This window comes from Brugia malayi (assembly GCF_000002995.4).
Source record: "Brugia malayi strain FR3 genome assembly, contig: Bm_v4_Chr3_scaffold_001, whole genome shotgun sequence".
Taxonomy (NCBI): domain Eukaryota; kingdom Metazoa; phylum Nematoda; class Chromadorea; order Rhabditida; family Onchocercidae; genus Brugia; species Brugia malayi.
In genome coordinates this window covers 12,195,229-12,218,463 of record NW_025062477.1, presented here as the reverse complement: position 1 = coordinate 12,218,463, position 23,235 = coordinate 12,195,229, and the positions used below count along the sequence as shown (strand labels likewise).

Here is a 23,235-nt window from a genome sequence, read left to right as displayed (position 1 = left end):
AATGAATATATTTCCATTGTTTTGTTAGAATTTTCAAGTCAGTTTTTTGAAATTTTAATACTTTCTTTGAGCAGAATTTTAACTTACAATTAGAGAAAAAAAAGAAAAAAAAATGATTTGATAAATAAAATAAATTTAATTCATTTTCTAAATGAACACATATGCTATTGAATCGCTTATCATTGCTAAATTGAAACATATGTGATGGTACTATTCTGATCTAATGTTATGTTGATTGTAACAAATAATTGTGTAAACAATTTGTTATAGTTTTATGTTGAAATAAAAAAAAAAATTCAATTGAAATTATTTGAAGGAAAGATAATTAAGTATTACTTAAAATAATAAAAATATCTCACATGTAGCAAAAACAAAAACTAAAATTGAATAAAATCAATTTAAGCATTATCAAAATTCTATATTTTGATAATTAAACAAAAATGAAACAAAAAATTTCTACAGAATAAATTTTGAATTTTCAAATATTTAATCTTAAGTAAAAGAATTTTAGTTTTATTAGAAGTTAAAAACTACATTTTAATTTTAATGAAAGAATTGAACTTTAACAAATATTATAAGGGAACAAAAAAGTTTTGATACATCTATCACGGCTTCAATTCATTTATTATATTACTATTTCGATACGCTCATCAAAACTATAATTATTTTATAAAAAAAAAAAAAATAAAAATTTTTGAAATTTATTTTGAAATTCAAACAGAAACAAAATTTCTGATTTAAAATTAAGTGAAAATTTATAATTTGAAATGAAAAATGAAGAGATGATAGAGCGATTCTATTTTTTGCTGATTTTCATTTTTTTTTTTCCATATTGTAAATGAATATATATGATCGAATGAAATCACTTTGTACATTTAATTTGAAATTAAAACTAATGAAAGAATTAGATGATTTTGTTAGAAAATAATATTAGAAAAATAAAATTTATTAAAATATGTATTTTGAAGTTAAATAATTATTTTATTTGAATTGCATATGATCTGCTCGCTTCTTGTTGTGATTATTTGACAATACAAAAAGAAAATAGTAAATTAAAAATTTCACATTATAACAATATTTAAATTGAGATATATATTTAAGCTTGAAAAATCAAAACCGAAAATCAAAACATTTTGTAATTCAAGGAAATAAAATTGAGAATAATTTTATTCATTAATTATTATTTTTTTAACTCAAATAAAATGATCAAAAATTTAATTAATCGATAAAATGAATTTTTTTTTTTTTTTTTTTTGTGCCTAATTAACAAATTTTTTAATCTCTCCTCACATGCTGTGATGTAATTTTGACCAAAATAACCAAACCAAAAAAATTAGCACCGTTTTCTCTTGTTGCACAATAGAATTTTGAAATTGAAAAATAGACTTGACTGATATTAATTTTGATATTTAATTTTGAAATTGAAAAATAGATTTTACTGATATTAATTTTGATATTTAATTTTGAAATTGAAAAATAGATTTTACTGATATTAATTTTGATATTTAAATTTGAAATTGAAAAATAGATTTTACTGATATTAATTTTGATATTTAATTTTGAAATTGAAAAATAGATTTTACTGATATTAATTTTGATATTTAATTAAATTTGCATGTATAAACTTAAGCGTGGTTTATTTGAGAACGAGCAATTATAATTTTGCATTTTGCACAAAAGATTTTAATTAAGTCTGATTGTCGTCAGATATTAACTAAGTGACAAAATCTATTTGACAGGAACAAAATGAAAGAAAAATTTTTTATTCTAGAAATAATAAAATAACCTTAGCATTAAAAATCAACTGATCGAAATAAAAAAAAAAAAAAATTCTTCAAAAAGCTTTCTGTCATTCTGTGAGAGTTTAAAGGAATTTTCGTGGCTTATCTCGCAGTTTTCGAAATGCATTTAGGTTACTCTTTTTATGTGCAAAAAAAGTGAATATTAATTGAAAACAAAATATTAATTTTTTTCAATTATAATTTTATTACTAAGACAAAAAAAAAAGTAATACATTTTTCTGGATAACACGTTGAACTCAATGATTTTATGAAAAATTTTAGAACAAAGTATTTCTTTCTTTCTCTTTTTTTGTTTTTTCTACGATATGCAAAAAGTGAGATCTCGAATATTTCCAAATTCAATATTAATATTAGCCATAGATGACAGATAAAAAGCAAAAATGGACACATTTTGTTTAAGATTAAATTATATATAAGAATTAATAAAAATTAAATAATAATAATATAATATATAATAATAATAATAATAATAATAATAATAATAATAATAATAATAATAATAATAATAATAATAATAATAATAATAATAATAATAATAATAATAATAATAATAATAATAATAATAATAATAATAATAATAATAATAATAATAATAATAATAATAATAATAATAATAATAATAATAATAATAATAATAGTAATAATAATAATAATAACAATAATCATAATAATGTTAAATATTCGAAATGTTAGATTTTGATCATTCATTTGCTCAATTCAAAAAAAAGAAAAAAAATAAACATTGTTGCAAAGCATCAATGTTTGCATTACGAATTTGCTCAATGAAATTGTTTATATGTTAATTAATTGATTTGTCATTTATTAATTTCGTGATGTTTACTGATTGCTTACAGACTTTTGTTAATTTATTGATTTGTCACTTGTTTACTGATAAGCAATGCGTAGAACACGTTTCCGTCAATATTTGCAGCACGTTGAAAGCATAATGAATGTAAAGTGTCTTCCAAATTGAACGGTTTCGGGGTTGGGGTTGACTGCCGTTGAGGCTTGCGTAAGAAAATGCGTGGAGCGTAGGTTGATACTGATAGGTTTCACTTTTGGTATTGTTGAGGACAGTGGTGACAAACGTGTCGACGTATTAAGCGTACTACATATAGAAAATGGAGGACGTGAATGCAGAAACGTGTTTAACGTCATAATTTGCATAGTACTGTCGTGTTGTCTACTATCTGATACTTGAGTGCATTATTGTGCTGAATGCATGATTGCAATATCTAATTATTATTGCCATTAACGTGCTATGAAAATGCGTACCGTCTATGCGTCATCTTTACGTCAGGAAACAACGCAAATGTAAGTTTCAATAATAATAATTATTATAGTAATAATAACTAGATGAACTAGTGTTCATCTAGTTCACTGAGAGTTAATTATCGATTGAAGAAAGTTATTTACTAATAATAATCTTCGGAGATAAATCAAATAGAAGAGTAAATAATTACAACAAAAATTAAATCTAAATTTATTACAAAACCATAATGGTTTTTATGGTTTAAGAAAGTTTGCTATAACATTATTAATTCTTTGATTCTGTAAAGGCGTTACGAATGATACAAATTTGATCAGAAGTTTTACAAATTAATAATTCAGACAATGATTAATAGAAAAAAAAAGCATATCGATTCTTATTCTCCTTTTTCTTTTCTTTTTTTTGCGAGAAAAATCGGTGAGCATTAAAAATCTCAACAAAGCAAGAAACTGCGAAAGATCTTTTTGGAAGGCTTAATTATAACAATATACATTTATTTTACATATTTTTTACTTTTCCTGTGGTGTATTATGTTGATTTAACATGAGTATCCAAAATGGATGTAAAATGCATATTTATAACACATCGGCTTGTACTATTATCGCATGATTCACGGTTTTATTAACTGATTTGATTTAAACTGGAAGACTTTTTGATGCTTGATACTTGTTATTGTATTCTTTTAATTAATGACGATCACCTCTTTTAGGTGAAACTTTTTTTTTTTTCAGATCCAAGAAATGTCACATCTGTGCGTATTTTTTGCTTTGTATATAAACTTATATGTGTATATGAAGTGCATAAAATATAGTGCTTAATTTGAAATTAGTTGAATTTTCATTCATTTGATATAAATTCATATATTTCAATTATTTGTTTGCTACTGTTTTTATGCATACTGCTTGAATATCGACTATATATACAATGAAGTCCATCAAATTAAAGAATACAAAAACAACACTGATTTGCAAAAATGCCTAAATCATTTATTGTCGAATGAAAAAAATGGTACGTGTAACGTAATCATCTTATGGGATGGATGTTTTATTCCTGTGATTATTCTCCAACCCTTTTAATTATAGCTTCCTCAGTCATCAGCAAAATATAACGCTGTATGAGAAATGTTGAAGAGAACTCTCTGATTCTGAAGAACAGTGTACAAAAAGACAAGTGTGGTAGTGCGCTAATGACCCGTAAAAAACAATATTTTCGAAAATAGGTGGGATGACCTCAAGAAATGTAGTCTTCCTTATCTTAAATTTTACTTCCGATCCCATAGTTAAAAAAAAAAAAAAAAAGAAAATAAAGAATTAATGAAATGCGCAACGGTGTCACCAAAACTTATTGAGAATAAGTAACTCCAAAGAAGAAGCTAAAACGAATGTATGTTTATTTAAAGATAGACCTTTATACAATCAAATAGAATGGTCACTGGTGAATGGCAATATTCTGTGGTCGGTGTAGAAATCAACTGATGATGAACGTGCCAAAATGTTCATATCAACATTGTCACAGCTGAAATATAATGCAAATCGATGAGAATAACAAAATATCGAAAAATTTACGAAATAGAACAAATAAAAACAAAAGTGAAAAGTGGCAATTATTGAAAACTTAATTTTCAAATTTTTAAAATCATAATAAAAGGAACTAACATGGATAATCCCGAATTTATTGTAAAATCACGCAACCCATCAATCTGACGCAAATCATTCTCTATCGCTCTAATATCACCATCAAAGGAATCGTGGAAAACACAACCATTCTCAGTTTCGGTCCAATTAATAAAATGATTCCGTTTGGTTGAAATTAATAGTTTAGGTCGTTTCAAATTCAAGCGTTGCAGATTTTCAATATTAACCTGAAAATTACTTTCGGAATATTTTTATACTTGCCCGTCAAATTAACAGCATAATTCTCAACAAACCTGTTAAAGTGCTAAAACTTCAATTTCTTCTCTTTGTTGGTATAACATCTTTCAGAGTTTGTTAAATTTTCTTGTCATCAATTCGACAATTTTTAAAGTTTTTCACTAATTATTTCCATTAAATGGTTCGACATATTCATCAAAATTGAAATTAAAAATCATTCAGACGAATTCTGAGCAATATTCTCGATGAAACAATATTATGTTTATTTTCGATTAACGATACTTCATTCGTATGAAGTATGAGAAGACGCAAATCCGGCAAATCATTGTCATCTAGATTATTCCAGACTTCGTCTTTATAACAATCCCCGAAATTGCTTAGATCCAGAAAAACTAAATGCCTGAAACAAAAATACTTGCAATTATTATTAAACTTTCCATACAAGAGAACTTTACAGCATCTGAAACGGAAAGAACTGCAGCTTAATCTTTGAACGTTAAAAGGACTAACAAAAAACAGGAAAGGAGCACTCTGATAAAGAGATTATAAAAAAGAACTTACTTACTTGAAATTACTAACAATGAAAGGCATAACTCCATCATTGAACGTTAAATATTCATTGAATGGCAAACCCAGTGTTTTCAAATTTGGACAACTGCAACAATTTATAACATATTGTAATATAAAACCATAAAATAAACTATTTACTATTGTATATTTATCCTTCCTTATATACAAATATGTTCATACAGAAAATTAACTCACTTCCGATCAATGACTCTAAACAGATCGACTGTGCCTTCCAAGTAATTCGACATTACTAAATGCCTAAGTTTGTATGGGAATGATTTTTCAGGTTCCTTCTCTGGCAAAGTGAATAATTCAATTAACCCATCGGGCGAAACATTACAATCTTGTCCGCCAAACCATACCCGTAACTCCTCCAAATTGTACAATTTCTGCAATATTCATATAGTTTAGAAAACCGAAAGAGTATTTCACTCACATTTCATAACGACTCCTGTAAAATCGATAGTCAAAATCATGCATTACGATACTTGTATTGAAATATACAGAAATATTAAAACTTTTTTCAATTTCGAAAACATCAGATCAAAGTAAACTCAGAATGAGCACTGTGCACTGAGACAATCAATTTATCCGATAAAATTCCTAAACGTATATACCATTAATTTATTCTCATATTTTTATGCTATTGCAATATCATTTTTCTTACCTTTATATGCGCAAACTCTTCATCAAAAGTGTAGAGGCTCAAACCCCATGAAAATACTTTCAAATTATGCAAAAGACCAATGTATTCAATGTGTTCATTTCTAATATAAGATCCGAGATGAAGCTCGGTAAGAGTAGACCTCCACGGAGAGGTTGTAATCTTGCTGAAACTGAAAAGTAGAAAAAGTAGAAAAGAAATATTAATAAATATGTTCACAATATTATTAAATATTATTAAAATACAGCAGGCCTTAATACCTAATGAACGGAGTAGCTTAAACCTGAACGACCAACCAACAATCAACCTACCTATGACATAGTTTTTTAAAAAAGATGGAAATTGGCGTTTAATGCGTAATTTATACTAAGGAATTTTAGAGAAAAAGACTTACTCAGTCTCAGCTACTCCGTCGTAAATATGTAATAAATTCAGCGGACGTTTACAAGCCGGCAATTTTGGATTACTTTCCTGACAGTATGCCCTTACGTCACCAAAGAAAAAATTCTGCACCTTCGGAAAAATGCTTTCATCTTCGAATAACATTTCCAACGTATTTCTCCATTCGTCTGCATTATCACACTTTGGACTCTAAAAAATAAGATAAGCAAATCATTACTGACATTATTCCCAAACCAAAACCGACTAGTGAATGGAATTCGAACTGCAACGTTAAGCAATGAAACATTAATTACTCAAAACAAACAGCAGTGAAATATTTACAGTCATAACAATAGCAATACTAAAAATTGTGATACTCAAAGTGGTGTCAATGAGACACTTTATCAAAGTTGTCATTTTTTTCAAACTTATAACTTCACCCCCCTTATGAAATATAAGTCATACCTTTCCCACTCTTTCCATATGCAATGTTTTAACATTCGGGAAACTACTTGACAATTTTTTCAACAATGTAGTATTCATTTCTGCAAAATATTACCGTTTAACAGAAACAGAAAAAAAGCGCTTTTTTCTTCTTAGAAAAAAAAAATGGATTTTAGAATGGATTTAAGAAATTTTAAGAAAATCAACTCCTATAATTTCTCTTGATTTAATTTGATTTTAATCTGTACCCTTAAAAGAGCCAATATCGAGATGGATTACATTAGGAAAACAAATTTCGAATAATGCGTTCACTTTGGAGGATGGCAATGGCATAGAACAATCAATACACAATTTTCGAAGACACTGTGAGGTCTGAAAACATATAAAAAAGTGGATGCATATTAACATACTAACTCATCAATTAACAAAAATAAAAAGAAACAGAAGGAAAAGGACATAAATCAAGATGATAAGACTGTCTTCACAGTTCGATTAATTACGATCAATAAACTGCAAATACTTTCTTCACTGATTATCATACGTTATTTGACATAAATTCATTTGCCAAAACTTACTCTACGGAAGAATTTTTTCACACTGCCATATTTCAACGAAATATCGTTAATTAACACCCGAACTTCGGTGAAAAAAGCAGAATGATTCGCCAGATAATTCCAACGGTGACAAACCAAAGAGAAACAGTGGACCAAATCAATTGGATGGCAATAAGCAAATATTGTCAACAATATATCATTCGACAAATCGTTAATTGTTACCTTAATAAATTACTTACGACTGAAAGACTTTTCACTGGGATCGTTTGCAATGCACCATAATAATGAAAACTTCCGAATATTCACCTTCTTGCTATCTGAATCAGCTTCAAGTTGACTAATATCCATTTCACTTCCGGTCGAAGGCTGGAAAATTTCTATTTAATATTTTATTGAAGAGTGAAACAAAAAGAGAGCAGAAATTTGCACCGATAAGAAAAATGGATTACTTGTGATTTCTGACTAGTGATCTTGTGTCGTGCAGATGAATAAGAGGAATGACCAAGTTGTATCAATGGATAGTATGTTTGCATCCGATGAGCACGAGTCCTAAAATTGACTAAGAACCCAGTAAAACTGTCTTGTACAGTCTAATATTCGATGAGAGTGGATTTTGTGGCAGATAACAGTCTTAAAACTCCTGAGAATTTTACAACTCTTTCCAACATTTTTAATAGCACAAGAAAACTTACGTCTCAAAAAACTTATATCTTCCGTCTATCGTATCGTATTTATGCGACACAGGCCGATATCGCCCAGGCGATTCTGTTATTGCATCCATTCTAAAATAATTATTGAACGTATAACGGAAGCAGAAATTAATTCATTAAGCAATTTTCACTGAAATTTCATTCTTAAAAGCAAAACACTGTCATTTTGCACACAAAACTGAGCACTTATATTTCAATTAAATAAAAAATTAGTAAAAAGCAAATAAATGAAGACTTTTAATACGTCCGAACAGCACGAATTCATCATAACGCGTAAATGACAGAAATGAAATGACACATTTGACATCCGCCTGTGATCACAATGACTCATCAAATGTGCTCAACACTTGCAGCAGTAAATAATTTTTAAAATTCAAAAATCAAATTAATAAAAGGAATAAAATGAGAGGAGCAAATTAAAAATGAAGTGAATTTGTGAGAAAAAATGGAATATAAATTAAAAATTAAACCAATGGCAGTGTTAATGCCAATTATTATGTTATTATTTTTTATTTATTTTATTATTATTCTTATTACTATTACTAATTGTTATCATTTTTATTGCATGTTATTATTGTTATTAATTGTTGCTATTTATTATTCATTAATTATTATTATTATTATTGTATACACTGCCTGACAGATGCTCAAAACTTCGGTGTTGTGTGTGTAAATAATTTTCGAAATTTAAAAAGCAAATTAATAAAAAGAATAAAATGAGAAAAGGAAATTAAAAATAGGATGAGTTTATGAGGAAAATTGGCATATAAATAAATTAAAAAAAGATGCAAAAAACTAAAATTAAGCATAAACATTTGATTCCTTGACATTACATGCATCAAAAATATTTATTAGCTAATAATTAAAATACAAATAAATTAACACCACAAATAAACTTATAATATTTTTCTATGAATATGAGATAACGAAATACAATCAATAAAAATTATTTAAAAAAAGAAATTGGATATGACGAATTGCGCGTCAACGATCGTATTTGATTGTTGATAAAACTATGCACTCTTGAACATAAGTGACCTTACGTGACCTCCTTATATAGCTAATAAATGAAATATATAATTTACAATAAAAAATTCATTTGCAAAAGAGATTAATCGAACAAAAAAGAGCTGTTAATCTCGTTTACAATTCATTAGAAAGATAAATGCAAGATTTTTTTTCCTTATATGAAATAAGACAATCCTAAGTTTTATGAGGGTAATGAAATTTTATTTCATATAATTTGAAGTTATTTGGAGGTTCACAGGACTTATTTCTTATCCTTGCAACAATCCTATCTAAAAGAGTTACAAGATTTAAGATGGTTGGATATCTTTGTTTTTTTTTTTTTTTTTAAGTTTTTCATTTCCAGTTCGTCGAGTTCATCAATATTTTGAATTAATTTGTGGAATACTGTTGGTTGAGAAATCGAATTTCTTTTGTGAGTATAGCATATTCACAGATCAGCTGAGATTTTTTTCTTATGGTAATTCCACTGAGATATTTCTTACTTTTCCATCCTTTCTTTTTTTAAATTCTTTTTTATTCTAGCTAGTTTCCACATATCACGGGAAATTTCTGATTCATTGACTAGCACAATCTCATCCTCATCGAGAATTCTTGTTATTAAATTTCTTGGAAAAGAATGTTCGCTTTTGGATTCTTTCTCGAAAGCTCCTCGAAAGTCAAATACTCATTTCTCCAATGTATTTCAATATGTACCTAAAGCTTTGCGAGTATTTAACCAATACTTAATAAATTTCTCTTTGGTATTTGATTTCTGTGAAGAAAATTCTTCCACGTTATTATCGTTAAAGATTGAAACATTGAGGGAAGCATTTAGGTTAAATGAAATGAATTGAGTGTATGATTAAACAATCTTCAAAATTTACATAAGCTAGCGAAACGAGTATTTAATATGTTCTATTAATATTATTAATTAATTCTCTTTCCCATAGCAACTTTTTACCGATCTTTGGCTTTTCTTATTGTACTTTTGATTATTCCAACCACTTTTTTTTTTTTTTCATAAATTCCTTCACCCTGCGGAACTCTTGAAAACTATAGGAAGTAAAATCAAGTTTCTTTATTTTTGTCTTTATTTTTTTGTCAGTCTTTCTTACAGCTAATCATTATGATTTCTTCACTATAAATTACTGCAAATATTTTAACTCTAAAAGCCTATGCAGCACATATTTTCTACAATTTCTGTATTTATTATATTCAATCTTATATTTAAGGTAGTAAATAACTGACTAATGTAAATATTAGCACTTATAAGGCTTTGATAGAGTTACTATCTAATTGGGTAATAAATTTGTATTCTTATCAAGCTTTATTTGCGACAGTAAAAGATATGATTGATGTGTATGTGCTAGATTCGTTGATACTAAAAATAAAAGAATCAAGAAAAGCTTAAAGATGACAAGAAACAAGAGTAATACCTATGTTTTAGTTTAAGAGGTAAGGAAATTGGCAACTTTTAGTGCATATTCTATACCATCTACTCTCGAGTTTGCTACTAAACTTTATAAAATTATACAATGCAAAATCCATACAAACTAATCCAATAATTTTCCCAATTACTGCTTTTATAAGCATTTCTAGAATATAAAATACAATACTAACCAAATACTACTACCAACCCGAGATATCTGTCTTTCCTGAATTGCTTTTATTTATGATTCTTCATCTGTGGAATTCCTTTTGTCAGATCCACTATCAAAACATGGCTTTATTGCAGTAGAACAGTCTTCAGCTTCTGATGAACAGTTCCTGTTGAAAGTGCTGATCAAGAGTAAGTGATATTGCCTTTTTCTTTGTTAATGACTCAAATATCACTAAGATCTTAAAATTCTTCCCCGCTTAGACATAATAGCAGCAAACTCGTATCTTGTTATTATCAGTCAGCTTTTCGTATTTTTATCTGTTTCGTATTTGCAAATTATATAACTTACAATTAAAAACTGTGGAAATGTTAAGCTCAATAACACCTAATATAATGGCTGTAAAGTGAAAATATCAAATCAATAATGCATTGAATGAGAGTGATAATACATTAATTAAAATAAGCGATGAATTAATTAAAATTAATAATTCATTAAAATTTATAATTGCACTTAAAATAGATCCCCGAATTACCGACGCATAAACTGAAATTACTAATGCATTAACTGAAATCGATAAGACACTAATCGCAGAACTACTGATGCATTAATTGAAATTAATAATGAACGAATCGGAATTAATAATGAATTAATTGAAATTCACAATTTGAAATGTATCTCCCAATCAATAATGCATTAATCGAGATTAGTAATAAATTAATTGAAATTAATAATAAATTAACTGAAATTTGTAAAAAATTAATCAAAATCAATAATGCATTAATTGAAACTAATAATGTGTTAATTTCGTTACAATAATTTGTCGAAATCAGAATAACTACTAATTTCAATCCCACATATAATTCAAAGTTCGAGATTATCAATTTCACATTATCACTAACATTTGGTCGGAGTTGCACATTTCGCGGCTTATACCAAAATGTTCGGTGAGATTTCCGGAATTGTATTCCGTATTCCATTCCATTTTTATGTTCCACTTTTTTATATTTCACGTTTTTTTTTATTTCATTTGTATCCTATTTTTATTCCATTTCTTTTACACATTCTATTTTTTCTTTTCAAACTTAATAGGATGGCTATGATATGATATTAGGTGCTGAATAGCTGATAATGTAATAGTGTCTGGGCGCAAATGTAATGTGTAATAAAAGAATAATTTAGTAAAAATTAGAAAGGAAATGGTTAATTGATGTAAAAAGAAGTTAATTAAAGATTTGAAGTTAATTAATTAGTGGAAATTAGAAAAAAAGATGAAAATTAATTAATTAATTAGTTGATGGAGATTGGAGAAAAAGATATGGAATATTCCCATGATCAGCTAGAAAGATTGTTGATTTTTCTAAAAAAAATATGAAAAGATATGAGTGATAAAAAAAATGGAATAAGAATTTTGAAAATATGTAGTTATGAAAAATTTTGCATAAGATATAAATTAATAGGAATTGCATAGAATGATATAATTTTAGTATCTTTGTATTTTTTTTTTTTTTGTCCTTTAATTAGTTTCATATGTCATTTTTATTTTTTTCTTCCATTTGTTTTATAAAAAAATATTACGTCAGGTTGTAGTGATGATTATAATTTCCGGACATTATTATAAATTTAATTACTGTAAAAGTATTTTTTTTCGGTTGATAGCATTTAATATACTTATAATATTGTTTGTTATTTGTTATATATTATACATTATATTAGTATTTTTGTATTTTTTTCCCACATTATTTAGTGTATATATGATATTATACAGTAATACCGAGTAATATTATACAGTAATAGCAAATAATATTGTACAGTAATAATTGATAAATGATATTTTCCAATATTATATAGTGTATATGTAATATTCATTTATGCACAAACAGTATTCTATATGATATTTTGTTCAATACAGTAGATGAAAATTTGCACTTTTTGCAAGAATACGGTATCAGAAAGTATACAGTAATATTTATTATGCTTTAGATAACATTGTACAGTATGAATTTCTATATAATGTAATCCATCCATTCAGTGATGAAAATGAAATGCTATTATATTTGTTTTTTTTTTTTTTTTTTTTTTTTTGAGCGATAGGTTTTTTTAATATTTCAGAAAGATATATATATATATATATATATATATATATATATATATATATATATATATATTATTGTAGAAAGTAGCGAGATAATTGGTTTATCAGTTTTATTATTATGGAATCACCATCTTGGATGTTCAGTAAAGCATTATCACATCGCCAGAAAGTATGTCGATTATTCAAACGGGCTATGCGTGAAGTAGATGGTTATTATGGCATGGATGTGTAAGTTTTTTATTCTTTCTAATTTGATTGATATGAGAAGAGTTAAATTTGATATGTTAATATAATGGCATAAATTAATTGAAAGAAATTTGTGTGAACTTACTTCAGCTGATGGTGATAGAGTTGAGCATAACTATGAATTTAAGTGATTTATTGTAAATTCTTTCCGATCAATAAGTGAGACATTATTGCGCCAAAAAAAAAAAGAAAAAAAAAAGAATATTTTTCTGCAGGAAATACTTTTTAATTCCAATTAACTCTATCACTATAAGCTATTTAATTTCGATTTGAAAATATTTCTTTCTGTCATAAATTTTTATTTAAAATTATCATTCTCTTTAAAACTTGGGACAGTACGGAGCAAATTTCTTCTCTTCAAAGAAAAATTATTTTCAAAATTTAAAAAAAAAATTAAGAGTAGCAGGCTGAATCATTTTATACTTTTCTTTTACTCCACATAAATCTTTTTTTGTTTGCTCTAGAAAAGAAAAATTAGATTTACAGCTTTTTTTTTTGCATACTTTTTTCGAATAATCTTTTGAATTTTCAGTTTGGAAGCTCGTTACCAAAAGGTAATAATGCGAGCTCGTTTTGATGCGTACAAGGAAGAAAGTGATCCTGACAAAGCTCGATTGATATATTTGGATGGTTGTCGTCAAGTATGGGAACGGAAGCATTGGACCACTTTTCGTTGTAAGTTTTCCTTTTGTTTTTATAATGAATGTCTTTATTAGAATTATGTCCAGATTGGCTCATAAAAATGAATGATAACTTTTTGTTTATTCCTTAGTAATATTTTGACTCTGTTGGGTGAATAAATGTCAGTGTCAACTAATCTTTGCATATTAAATTATTTGATTTTTTTAATATTTTTTTTCCTTATCATATGGAATTAGTTGTGCTACTGATAGTCTTAAATTGCAAGAGTAAGAAAGGGCTATAAAATCATCGTTGCCAGTAGGGATGGTATATTAGTTGAACACTTAGCTGATTCAACTGGATTTTATTAAATTATATGAGTGATTGAGATTACTAAATTAGCGCTGTAATTTTGTGTCGATCTGCGCTAAACTGTAGTAATTTAAATTTTTGGAGGCAATAAAACTTATTAAATTGCAGCAAATTATTGAGAATTTTGCGATATTAGATTAATTGTGAATGCTATAAAGAATAATTTCTAAACAACTGGAAAAATTTTTTTCCATTTTACAGTTGCCTCAGATATCGGTGGTGCGGCATATAATCGTGATACGCATAATATGCCTGATGCGGTAAGTTTCACATTTTCAAATTCAAATCAGTATGGTACTTTATGGACTTTTATAAGAAAAGATCATCCGATTATTCCATCTATACATATTTGGATAACAGAATATTATCACTTAGTAGATATTCGTCGAAAAAGATATTCGTTTTTTCGTACCAATCATCTATCAAAGTATTTGAAATCTATCAATTAACATGCTTAAAATTTTCAGGAATTTGTATTTGAATAGGTTAATATCCATCTGAACCTTGTGGAAGTTTTAAGCAAAAATTTTTTTTTGAATAAAAAATAGAATTTATGCATTTCTTGTTCTCAACAATTAACAGTCGTTGATAATTTCTTGTTTGTATCACTTAATAAACATTTAGTAATGAGATATTTGCATAAGTTATCTTCCTGTGTTAGATTAGAAATTTACAATAAACCTTGCGGCATTTTTCCTTTACGTTTTGCAGATGCTTGATAGTACAACGTGGACAAATGTTGAACGTGAGCAATTTCCTTACTACTTCAATCGACGTGAGCAAAGAAAGAAAGAGTTGCTTGCTCAGTGGTCTAAAATTGAGAAAGAATGGGATGATGAATTGGCTAAAATTCAAACTGAATTACCTGAATCCGCGGAAGAAGTTAAACAAAAATAAACAATTATGTTTATTATCATCATAAACAGTGATAGTTTTTTTCTTTTTGTTCAAATTTTTAGGCTGCTTCCCTATGTCATTATCATGTTAAGTACATAAATAATTGATTATTTTGTTGTTCAATTTCAATATATCTGATTTAAAAACGTTAGCAGATTCTTGTATGACTTTTTTTTCCTATAATTTTTATTTACTTAGTAGATGTCACGGTGTAAATAGATAATCAAACTAAAAAAATAATCAATTTTAAATATTACATTTTGTCATAATTCGGGACTCTTCCTAAGATTTGTTATTTATTGGTTTTTTGTTATGCGCTATTTAGAAGCTATTTTTTTTAAAGCTATTTATTAGTGGGTGAGAAGTAAAAAAAAAAAAAATTACATAAATATGTCATAAAGTTTACATTATTAATTGTAGGGCTTACTGATTACTGTTTAATGATAGTTACCATCCTATGCAAGGAAATATTCATAATGAAGGAGAGAATAATAATAAAGAAATAAACTTTTCTAGAGAATTCTCTTTGGATTTCTTATAATGATGTATGACATGCTGATGACAGAGTGAATGATAGATTTCTTCTGCAGAATTTCTCAACGAAATTTCGATTGTTTCTAGGCACAAAACAATGGAAGTACTAATATATCAGATGAATATTAAATGATGCAGTGATAATGGAACATTATATAAGAAAAAATTTTAACACAATATTTCCCGTGCTGTATCATTTTGACGATTAATTAATCAAATTTTCCTATTTATCCTGCATTGTTCCAATTTTAAAAAAGAATTTCATTAATACGAAGCTAATTTATGATGCATAATTTCGAATAATTTTTCACTATAAATATTTCTAGATAATCATCTAATGCACAAATTTATTTATCCCGAAAATCAATGACTGAATCAAAGCCACCAAAACCTGCACCTAAACCTGGACGAGTAACAGTTTATCGAGCCTTGTATGATTACAAAGCACAAAATGTTAGTTATATAGTATCTATCAAAATATGTAAATCAAAATGAGAGAGTTATAATCATTATTTTTTTTATTTTTTTTCAGATTGTTTCATGTTCTTTGTAGTTCTTTTGTTTTCTTTTGTAACTCATTTAAATTTATTCAGGACAAAGAATTATCATTCAGCGAAGGTGATTTGCTATATGTTTCTGATAGCAGTAATGATGTACAATGGTGGCCAGCACGTTGCAGAAATCAAATAGGTTTAATTCCAGCAAATTACGGTGAGTTTTATTGGTGCATTGTTAGATGTAATACTGTGAGCTGTAATGTTTTAAGAATTTTCAATTCTTGGTATTGAAATGATGAATTAATTTTGATAACTTATACGATTGACATCTTTGCTGAAAAGCATTGTATTATGATTGCTGATAAATGATTTCCGATCATAATTTAATGAAAAATTTTTAAAAAAAGATCATATTTTGGGTAACTTCAGATGTCATTGATCGTAAATTGATTAGTCCTTGTGAAATAATAATGATAGATTTTTTTTCGTTTGAAAAAAATTGTGAGATTTAATGTTTGTATAGTGAAGACAGCAGAATATATTGAATATCCGTTGCATGATGCAGCAAAACGAGGAAATATAGAGTATGTTAGAGAATGCCTTGATAATGCGGTAAGTTATGCTTTTTTTTTCATATTTACAAATATATTTCAACAAAAATATTTCATATTTTTGTAAATTCCTTTTTTTTTTTTTTTAGTATTAATAAAATTATGAATTGATCCATTAGATGACATCAACATATATTCCAAACAATCTTAGGCTAACATTCGGAAGGAAAAATATAAAATCTTTAGTTATCATACCATTTCATTCAAAATTTCCTTCATTATACGTGATTATATTTGGTATAGATAAAAATTCTCTTCCGTGCTTTACTACTCCTTGTAGACCGAAATTTTGTAAGATATGATGAAAAATTTTGTTCAAAAAAGTTTTAGGGGTTTCAGGTTGATTGAGTAGATGAAATTTCAAATTTCGTATTCAAATTATATTTGTTTATTCAGGTATCAGTAAACGGTTTGGATAAATCTGGTTCAACACCATTGTACTGGTCGAGTCATGGTGGTCATGTCGCAGTCGTTAAATTATTATGCTCAATACCCAGTATATGTATTTCAGCACAGGTGAAGTTATTCCGAAGTAGAAAATATGAAAACATCTTCATTAATTTTATAACGAAAAGAAGAAATGATATTTTTCAATTTTGATTTGCAGAATAAAATTGGCGATACAGCATTGCATGCGGCTGCATGGAAGAATCATTTGGAATGTGTTGAAGTATTACTGAAATATGGTGCAAATACTACAATACAAAATAATGAACGAAAACGTCCAATCGATCTTGCGGATGATCCGGAAATACGGGCATTAATTCAGTTGGCAATGCGTCAAACAGTCGATACAAGTAATTTCCGTAATGATTATAGTTCAGAATCCGAACAAGAAATTGATGATATTTAAATATTAATTTTAGATTATTCTACAGGTTCGACATTTTTTTGTTTATTGACAAATTCAAACACTGTTGTCCAACAAGTTTGCTTCATTCATATCAATAATTAGTAATAAGATTTTCATATGGAAAATGATACAAAAACAAAAAAGTCTTTCTGTTCTTTTCTTTGAAAAATGGAATTTATAGGAATTGATAAGCCATATAAATAATTTTTTTTTTTTTTGAAAAGGAATTGAAGTTCTGTAGCGTACTTTTCAGTTTTTCCGATCTAAATTAATAAATTATATTAACAGCAAAAATGAAAATAGTATTTTTATTTTTGTTTTTCATTTATGTTCCGAATATATGCCTTATAGTCATCGAATAATATGCCTTTATTATTGTAACATAACTTCTCAAGAATATTTAATGTATTATATTACATTGTCGCTTAATTGTACTAAAAATATTGTTTAATGAAAGCTTATCATATTAGTATTATTCTCATGTTTCCACTATTTTAATGAATCTTGTTTACTTATTCTATTTTTCCACTTTTGATTGGTATTTCCATTGAAAAAAAGGAATGCATTCCATTGTTATAATTTATAAAATTTACGCTTTGTTTAGTTGTTAACAGCTAATGCTAACAAATTTGGTTTCAATTTTCTCATAATTTATTAGACAACAAAAATTTTTTGTTATAATGTAATGCACATTTATTTACTTTTTCTTTTGCATTATGAATGATAAAATAATACTTCTTTTCTTACGATCACGTGCAGTAATACTTATCAGCAATGATTTAGTAAGCGTTAAATAACTTATAGAAGAGTGGATAATTTAGGAAAAACTCAAGAGAGACCGCAACTCAACGATTTATTCTGCAACTTAAAAAAAAAAAAAAAAAAAAAAGCATTCCAATTAAAGTAAAAATTTCTTTATTTTGCTAGCACATTGTTAATTATATCAAAATTAGTTGTCAAAACTTAAAAATAACGATGAAAATTCCTCCTACTTTTTATTTTTTGAATATAATTGAAATATATTTGTTGTTTTGGCTAAAAGTTTAGCGAAAGAATTAGGAAAAGTATAGGAATGAGAAAAAAAGTTTTTTTTTGGATAATTCGAATATATTTTATCAAAGCATTCTTCTTATCAATTTACAAAAAAAAAAAAGTCTCATCTTCAACTTTTACCTATGAAATGTTTAATTTTTTCCACTCTTTAATAATATTCCTTTGATTAATTAATTAGAAGAAAAACAATTAAAATGTTTCGAAAATTTTTCATATTTTTTTAATTTTAACAAACATTCATCTTTTCTTCTTTATTCTTATACATACACATTATCATTGGGTAATTAACTGCTAATATATTTGTCTCAATAAATCTTTTCTTTTTTTATAACAATCAACAGCTATTTTAATAATATCACAACTTTTCTCCTCATTTTCCTCTTCCTCTCTCTCTTTTTCCCTCTCTCTCTCTCTCTCTCTCTCTTTCTATCTCCCTCTCTCTTCCGTCTAATCTTTCAATATTACATGTGCGCATATTGACTGCTTTGCATGCTCAAATGTCCCATATGAAGCGAAATGCGCAAAAGTGCATCACTATAGTTTGCACTTTTTCTTCTCTGATTGTTCTGCTTCCCTATTCATTGCTGCAATTTAATCATTTTTTAAAAAAAAACTATGCGAAAATAGTAGGATAGCAATTATTTTAATAAAAATAAAAAATTATTGAATGTTTTTTTTGTTAAATCGATTAATTGTTGTTTAATTTTTTTTTATTTTTGTTAAGTTTTAGTAATTTTATTCAAGAATTTTTAATTATTTTAATTGGGAAATCTTCAAAAAAAAAAAAAAAAAAAATTTCTTTTTCAATTACTAATTCTACTTTAATGATTATTAGACTTTGTGATGAAATTATTACCATTTTTTTTCCTCAAATTTTAATTTTTCTTTTTTTTTTTTTGAAGTACTTTTCTTCTTTTTTTTCTCGAAGAAAATCGATGGATTTTTTTTTTCCTTTTTTTTTGTTTAAATCAATTTTCTTATGTTCGATAGATCCATTTTATTATTGCTATTCACTTCAATTTTTTTTTCTTTTTTTTTTGTAATTTTTAAGAGATTCGTGAAATCTAGCAAAGAATTTTTTTCTTGATAACTTTAAACAAAGTTATTCAATTAATTCAGTATTGTTTCTGATTTGTTTACGTATGATTTATTGGTTCCTCTATTTTTTTATTTTTTTAAATTATTTATTCGATCAATTTTTATCTTTGAATTTTGATTCATTTATTGATTCTTTTTTTTTTCGTAAAATTAAACTTTCGGTTTATTCACTTAAGTGAACAAAAGAAATAAAACGGAAAATGGGAAAAGAGAAAACGCATATCAATATTGTTGTTATTGGTCATGTTGATTCCGGAAAATCAACTACAACCGGTCATCTCATCTACAAATGTGGTGGAATAGATAAACGAACCATTGAAAAATTTGAAAAAGAAGCACAGGTATTCCTTAAATTTTACATTTTCAATTATGAAAAATTCAAAAAATGATAAATTGCATAATTTATATAAAGTTAATTTTTTTTTTTTTCATATTATTTATCTGTTTGATTCAGAAATTAATTCTGTTTTTTCTTTTTTTTTTTTTTTCTCTCATGCAGATTATATGACATATACAAAAAAGATTTGAGAAAAAAAAAATGGAATTACTACTAATATCTGATTGTTTAATTTTAATTTTTTATTTTTTAGGAAATGGGAAAAGGATCATTCAAATATGCTTGGGTATTGGATAAATTAAAAGCGGAACGTGAACGTGGTATTACAATTGATATTGCATTATGGAAATTTGAAACACCAAAGTATTACATTACTATTATTGATGCTCCAGGTCATCGTGATTTTATCAAGAATATGATTACAGGTAATTTGCATAATTATGATTGAAAGTGAGAGAAAGGATGAGAGAGAGAGAGAGGAGAAATTGAAGCTAAAGATGAATGTTTATAGCTAACTTTGTCAACAGTTTTAATCATATCACTAAAACTCTCAATCATAGTTTTATTTTTGATATGTATTATTCATTCATTTCTATAGCTAATAAATAAAATCACACACAAAAAAAAACTTTCTTATAGCATAAATTTCATGTTTTTATGTAAATGTTGGAAGATTAAAAGACAAATGGATGTTATATAAAGTTTTATATAATGATTATTCGTTGGAAATATATATATTCTTAATTAATATCATAAATTTTAGGTACCTCTCAGGCTGATTGTGCAGTATTAGTGGTAGCATGTGGTACTGGTGAATTTGAAGCTGGTATTTCAAAAAATGGTCAAACACGTGAACATGCTTTATTAGCGCAAACATTGGGTGTTAAACAAATGATTGTTGCATGTAATAAAATGGATTCCACTGAGCCACCATTTTCTGAAGCACGATTTGGTGAAGTTACTACGGAAGTTTCAAATTACATCAAAAAAATTGGTTATAATCCTAAATCAATTGCATTTGTACCAATTTCAGGTGAGGTCATTGTTTTTATAAATTGCTTACTATGTGAATACATATCATCTATTTACATATTTCATTCCATCTTTTTTTTTTTTCTTTTTTGCCTTTGGTTTTGCAGTGTAAAATTAAACGAGATTTGAAAATTTTAAGAATTAAAAGTATTTTGTCTTATCAATATTAAGAATAGATAATAAGCATGACTGAATGATAGAGCAAAAAAAGAAAGAAAAAATGTCAGTTTAACGGATTATTTTATTTGCAGTTGATATGACAAATAAAAATATTTTATGTATGTAAACAATCTAGAAATGGCAACATTTCTTGGGATTCTGTACTCTGTATTGTACAAAATTCACAAATCTGTAATAACATTATGAAATGATTATAATATTATAATTCATAATTGTTGTTTGTATTAGTAATGGATATTTTTCGAGATTACTCTATTAATATTTATAGGTTTCAATGGTGATAATATGCTTGAACCATCCACAAACATGCCATGGTTTAAGGGATGGTCTGTTGAGCGTAAAGATGGTATTGTAACTGGTAAAACACTTCTGGAAGCTCTTGATTCGGTTGTTCCACCTCAGAGACCAACCGATAAGCCACTTCGTTTACCTCTTCAGGATGTTTATAAAATTGGAGGTAACTAAGTTTTCATTTTTTCTTTCTTTTACTATTTTAAATTTTAACTATACAAAAAAGAAGAAAGGTCTTAATTAGATTATGGTATATTTTTAGTCTAATTTATTAGATATTTTCAGGTATTGGAACGGTACCAGTAGGACGTGTTGAAACGGGTATTCTGAAACCAGGCATGATTGTAACATTTGCACCACAAAATTTAACTACTGAAGTAAAATCAGTGGAAATGCATCATGAAGCATTGCAGGAAGCATTACCTGGTGATAATGTAGGCTTCAATGTTAAAAATATTTCAGTTAAGGATATTCGACGAGGATCAGTAGCATCTGATTCTAAGAATGATCCAGCTAAAGAAACTAAAATGTTTACTGCCCAGGTAAGTTATCTTATAAAAAATGGATATCATTCGAGATGACAATTAGTTGACCTTTTCTTTTCTTTTTTTTTTAATATATTGTTGAAATATGGATGTACCATACTGAAATCCGATGTGGTACTTATTAATTTGTGACATTTGTTTTTTTCTTAAACTTAGAATTCCGTTCTTCTGGTATTTTTTATATGACTTCAGGTCATTATCATGAATCATCCGGGTCAAATTTCTGCTGGGTATACTCCTGTGCTTGATTGTCATACCGCTCATATTGCTTGTAAATTTGCGGAGCTTAAAGAGAAAGTTGACCGAAGATCCGGTAAAAAAGTGGAAGATAATCCGAAGGTTGCATAGCTTCGTGGTTTTTTTGCCTTATTCCTCTTATTCTTTTCCTAGTTTACAAGATTAAAGAATTTGGGAGTACTTTAGATAAAATTTAACTATTAATTGTGTAGTAATGTCAAAAATTTTCGGCATATTTTTTTAGTCACTAAAATCTGGTGATGCGGGTATTATTGATCTGATACCAACCAAACCGTTATGTGTTGAAACGTTCACGGAATATCCACCACTGGGACGATTTGCTGTACGTGATATGAGACAAACGGTCGCTGTTGGCGTAATCAAAAATGTGGACAAGTCGGAAGGTGTTGGTAAAGTTACGAAAGCTGCACAAAAGGCAGGTGTTGGTGCCAAGAAAAAGTAATAATAGTCAGATGGCTCCTTCTTTTTTTCAGTAACATTGTTTCTTCTCAATTAGCAAAGTAGTTTTAATTTCAACGCTTCTTTTCGGTTGCTAATCAAAGTTTTTTCTCAATTTTCAACAACTTAAAATATGTTCCTTCCTTGTTACGCTTCATCCACTTATAACTATTAATGTTTTACATTGCTTATCACACCTTTCGCCAACGAAATGCTGCATTCGTGTTTTCATTTTTATTCTGTTATTTCTATATGCTGTTGATACATTAAAAATTTTTCTACATTTTATATATTTATCATTCATAACAAGAGACTGGTACTCTTTACTTATTTTTCTATGATGCTAGCATAAAGTTACTTACAGAGGAAAACTGCATCTACATTTGCAATTTCAACTAGGAAAGT

At 27.0% G+C, this 23,235-nt stretch overlaps 4 protein-coding genes across 6 annotated transcripts; 3 read left to right on the top strand and 1 right to left on the bottom strand.

The window, feature by feature from the left end:
• Window positions 1–4,487: 4,487 nt before the first annotated feature.
• On the bottom strand, window positions 4,488–8,337 carry Bm9481 (Uncharacterized protein; the record flags this gene model as incomplete). The annotated part of the gene is made up of 13 exons (XM_043080946.1): window positions 4,488–4,587; window positions 4,728–4,933; window positions 5,226–5,343; window positions 5,509–5,598; window positions 5,709–5,902; window positions 6,181–6,349; window positions 6,572–6,768; window positions 7,024–7,103; window positions 7,251–7,374; window positions 7,578–7,778; window positions 7,863–7,922; window positions 8,006–8,105; window positions 8,249–8,337. 13 exons carry the CDS (start codon window positions 8,335–8,337, stop codon window positions 4,488–4,490), a joined length of 1,728 nt encoding a protein of 575 aa, XP_042936880.1.
• Window positions 8,338–13,085: 4,748 nt separating this feature from the next.
• Bm2237 lies at window positions 13,086–15,103 on the top strand (the record flags this gene model as incomplete). Of its 2 annotated transcripts, none has more annotated exons than XM_043080944.1 (4): window positions 13,086–13,195; window positions 13,746–13,888; window positions 14,408–14,466; window positions 14,918–15,103. In XM_043080944.1, the coding sequence occupies 4 exons, from the start codon at window positions 13,086–13,088 to the stop codon at window positions 15,101–15,103; spliced, it is 498 nt and encodes a 165-aa protein (XP_042936878.1). The 2 variants fall into 2 exon arrangements, with proteins under 2 accessions (XP_042936878.1, XP_042936879.1); XM_043080945.1 differs by having other exon boundaries at window positions 13,104–13,195.
• A 900-nt stretch (window positions 15,104–16,003) lies between these two features.
• Window positions 16,004–17,598, top strand: Bm7267 (Variant SH3 domain containing protein; the record flags this gene model as incomplete). The annotated part of the gene is made up of 5 exons (XM_001893373.2): window positions 16,004–16,090; window positions 16,231–16,348; window positions 16,658–16,746; window positions 17,142–17,261; window positions 17,353–17,598. The coding sequence occupies 5 exons, from the start codon at window positions 16,004–16,006 to the stop codon at window positions 17,596–17,598; spliced, it is 660 nt and encodes a 219-aa protein (XP_001893408.2).
• A 2,351-nt stretch (window positions 17,599–19,949) lies between these two features.
• Bm5196 (elongation factor 1-alpha, putative) lies at window positions 19,950–22,834 on the top strand (the record flags this gene model as incomplete). Of its 2 annotated transcripts, XM_043080943.1 has the most annotated exons (8): window positions 19,950–20,090; window positions 20,340–20,511; window positions 20,850–20,881; window positions 21,014–21,119; window positions 21,567–21,755; window positions 21,875–22,131; window positions 22,327–22,473; window positions 22,616–22,834. In XM_043080943.1, 8 exons carry the CDS (start codon window positions 19,950–19,952, stop codon window positions 22,832–22,834), a joined length of 1,263 nt encoding a protein of 420 aa, XP_042936877.1. The 2 variants fall into 2 exon arrangements, with proteins under 2 accessions (XP_042936877.1, XP_001893409.1); XM_001893374.2 differs by having other exon boundaries at window positions 20,850–21,119.
• Window positions 22,835–23,235: the final 401 nt, after the last annotated feature.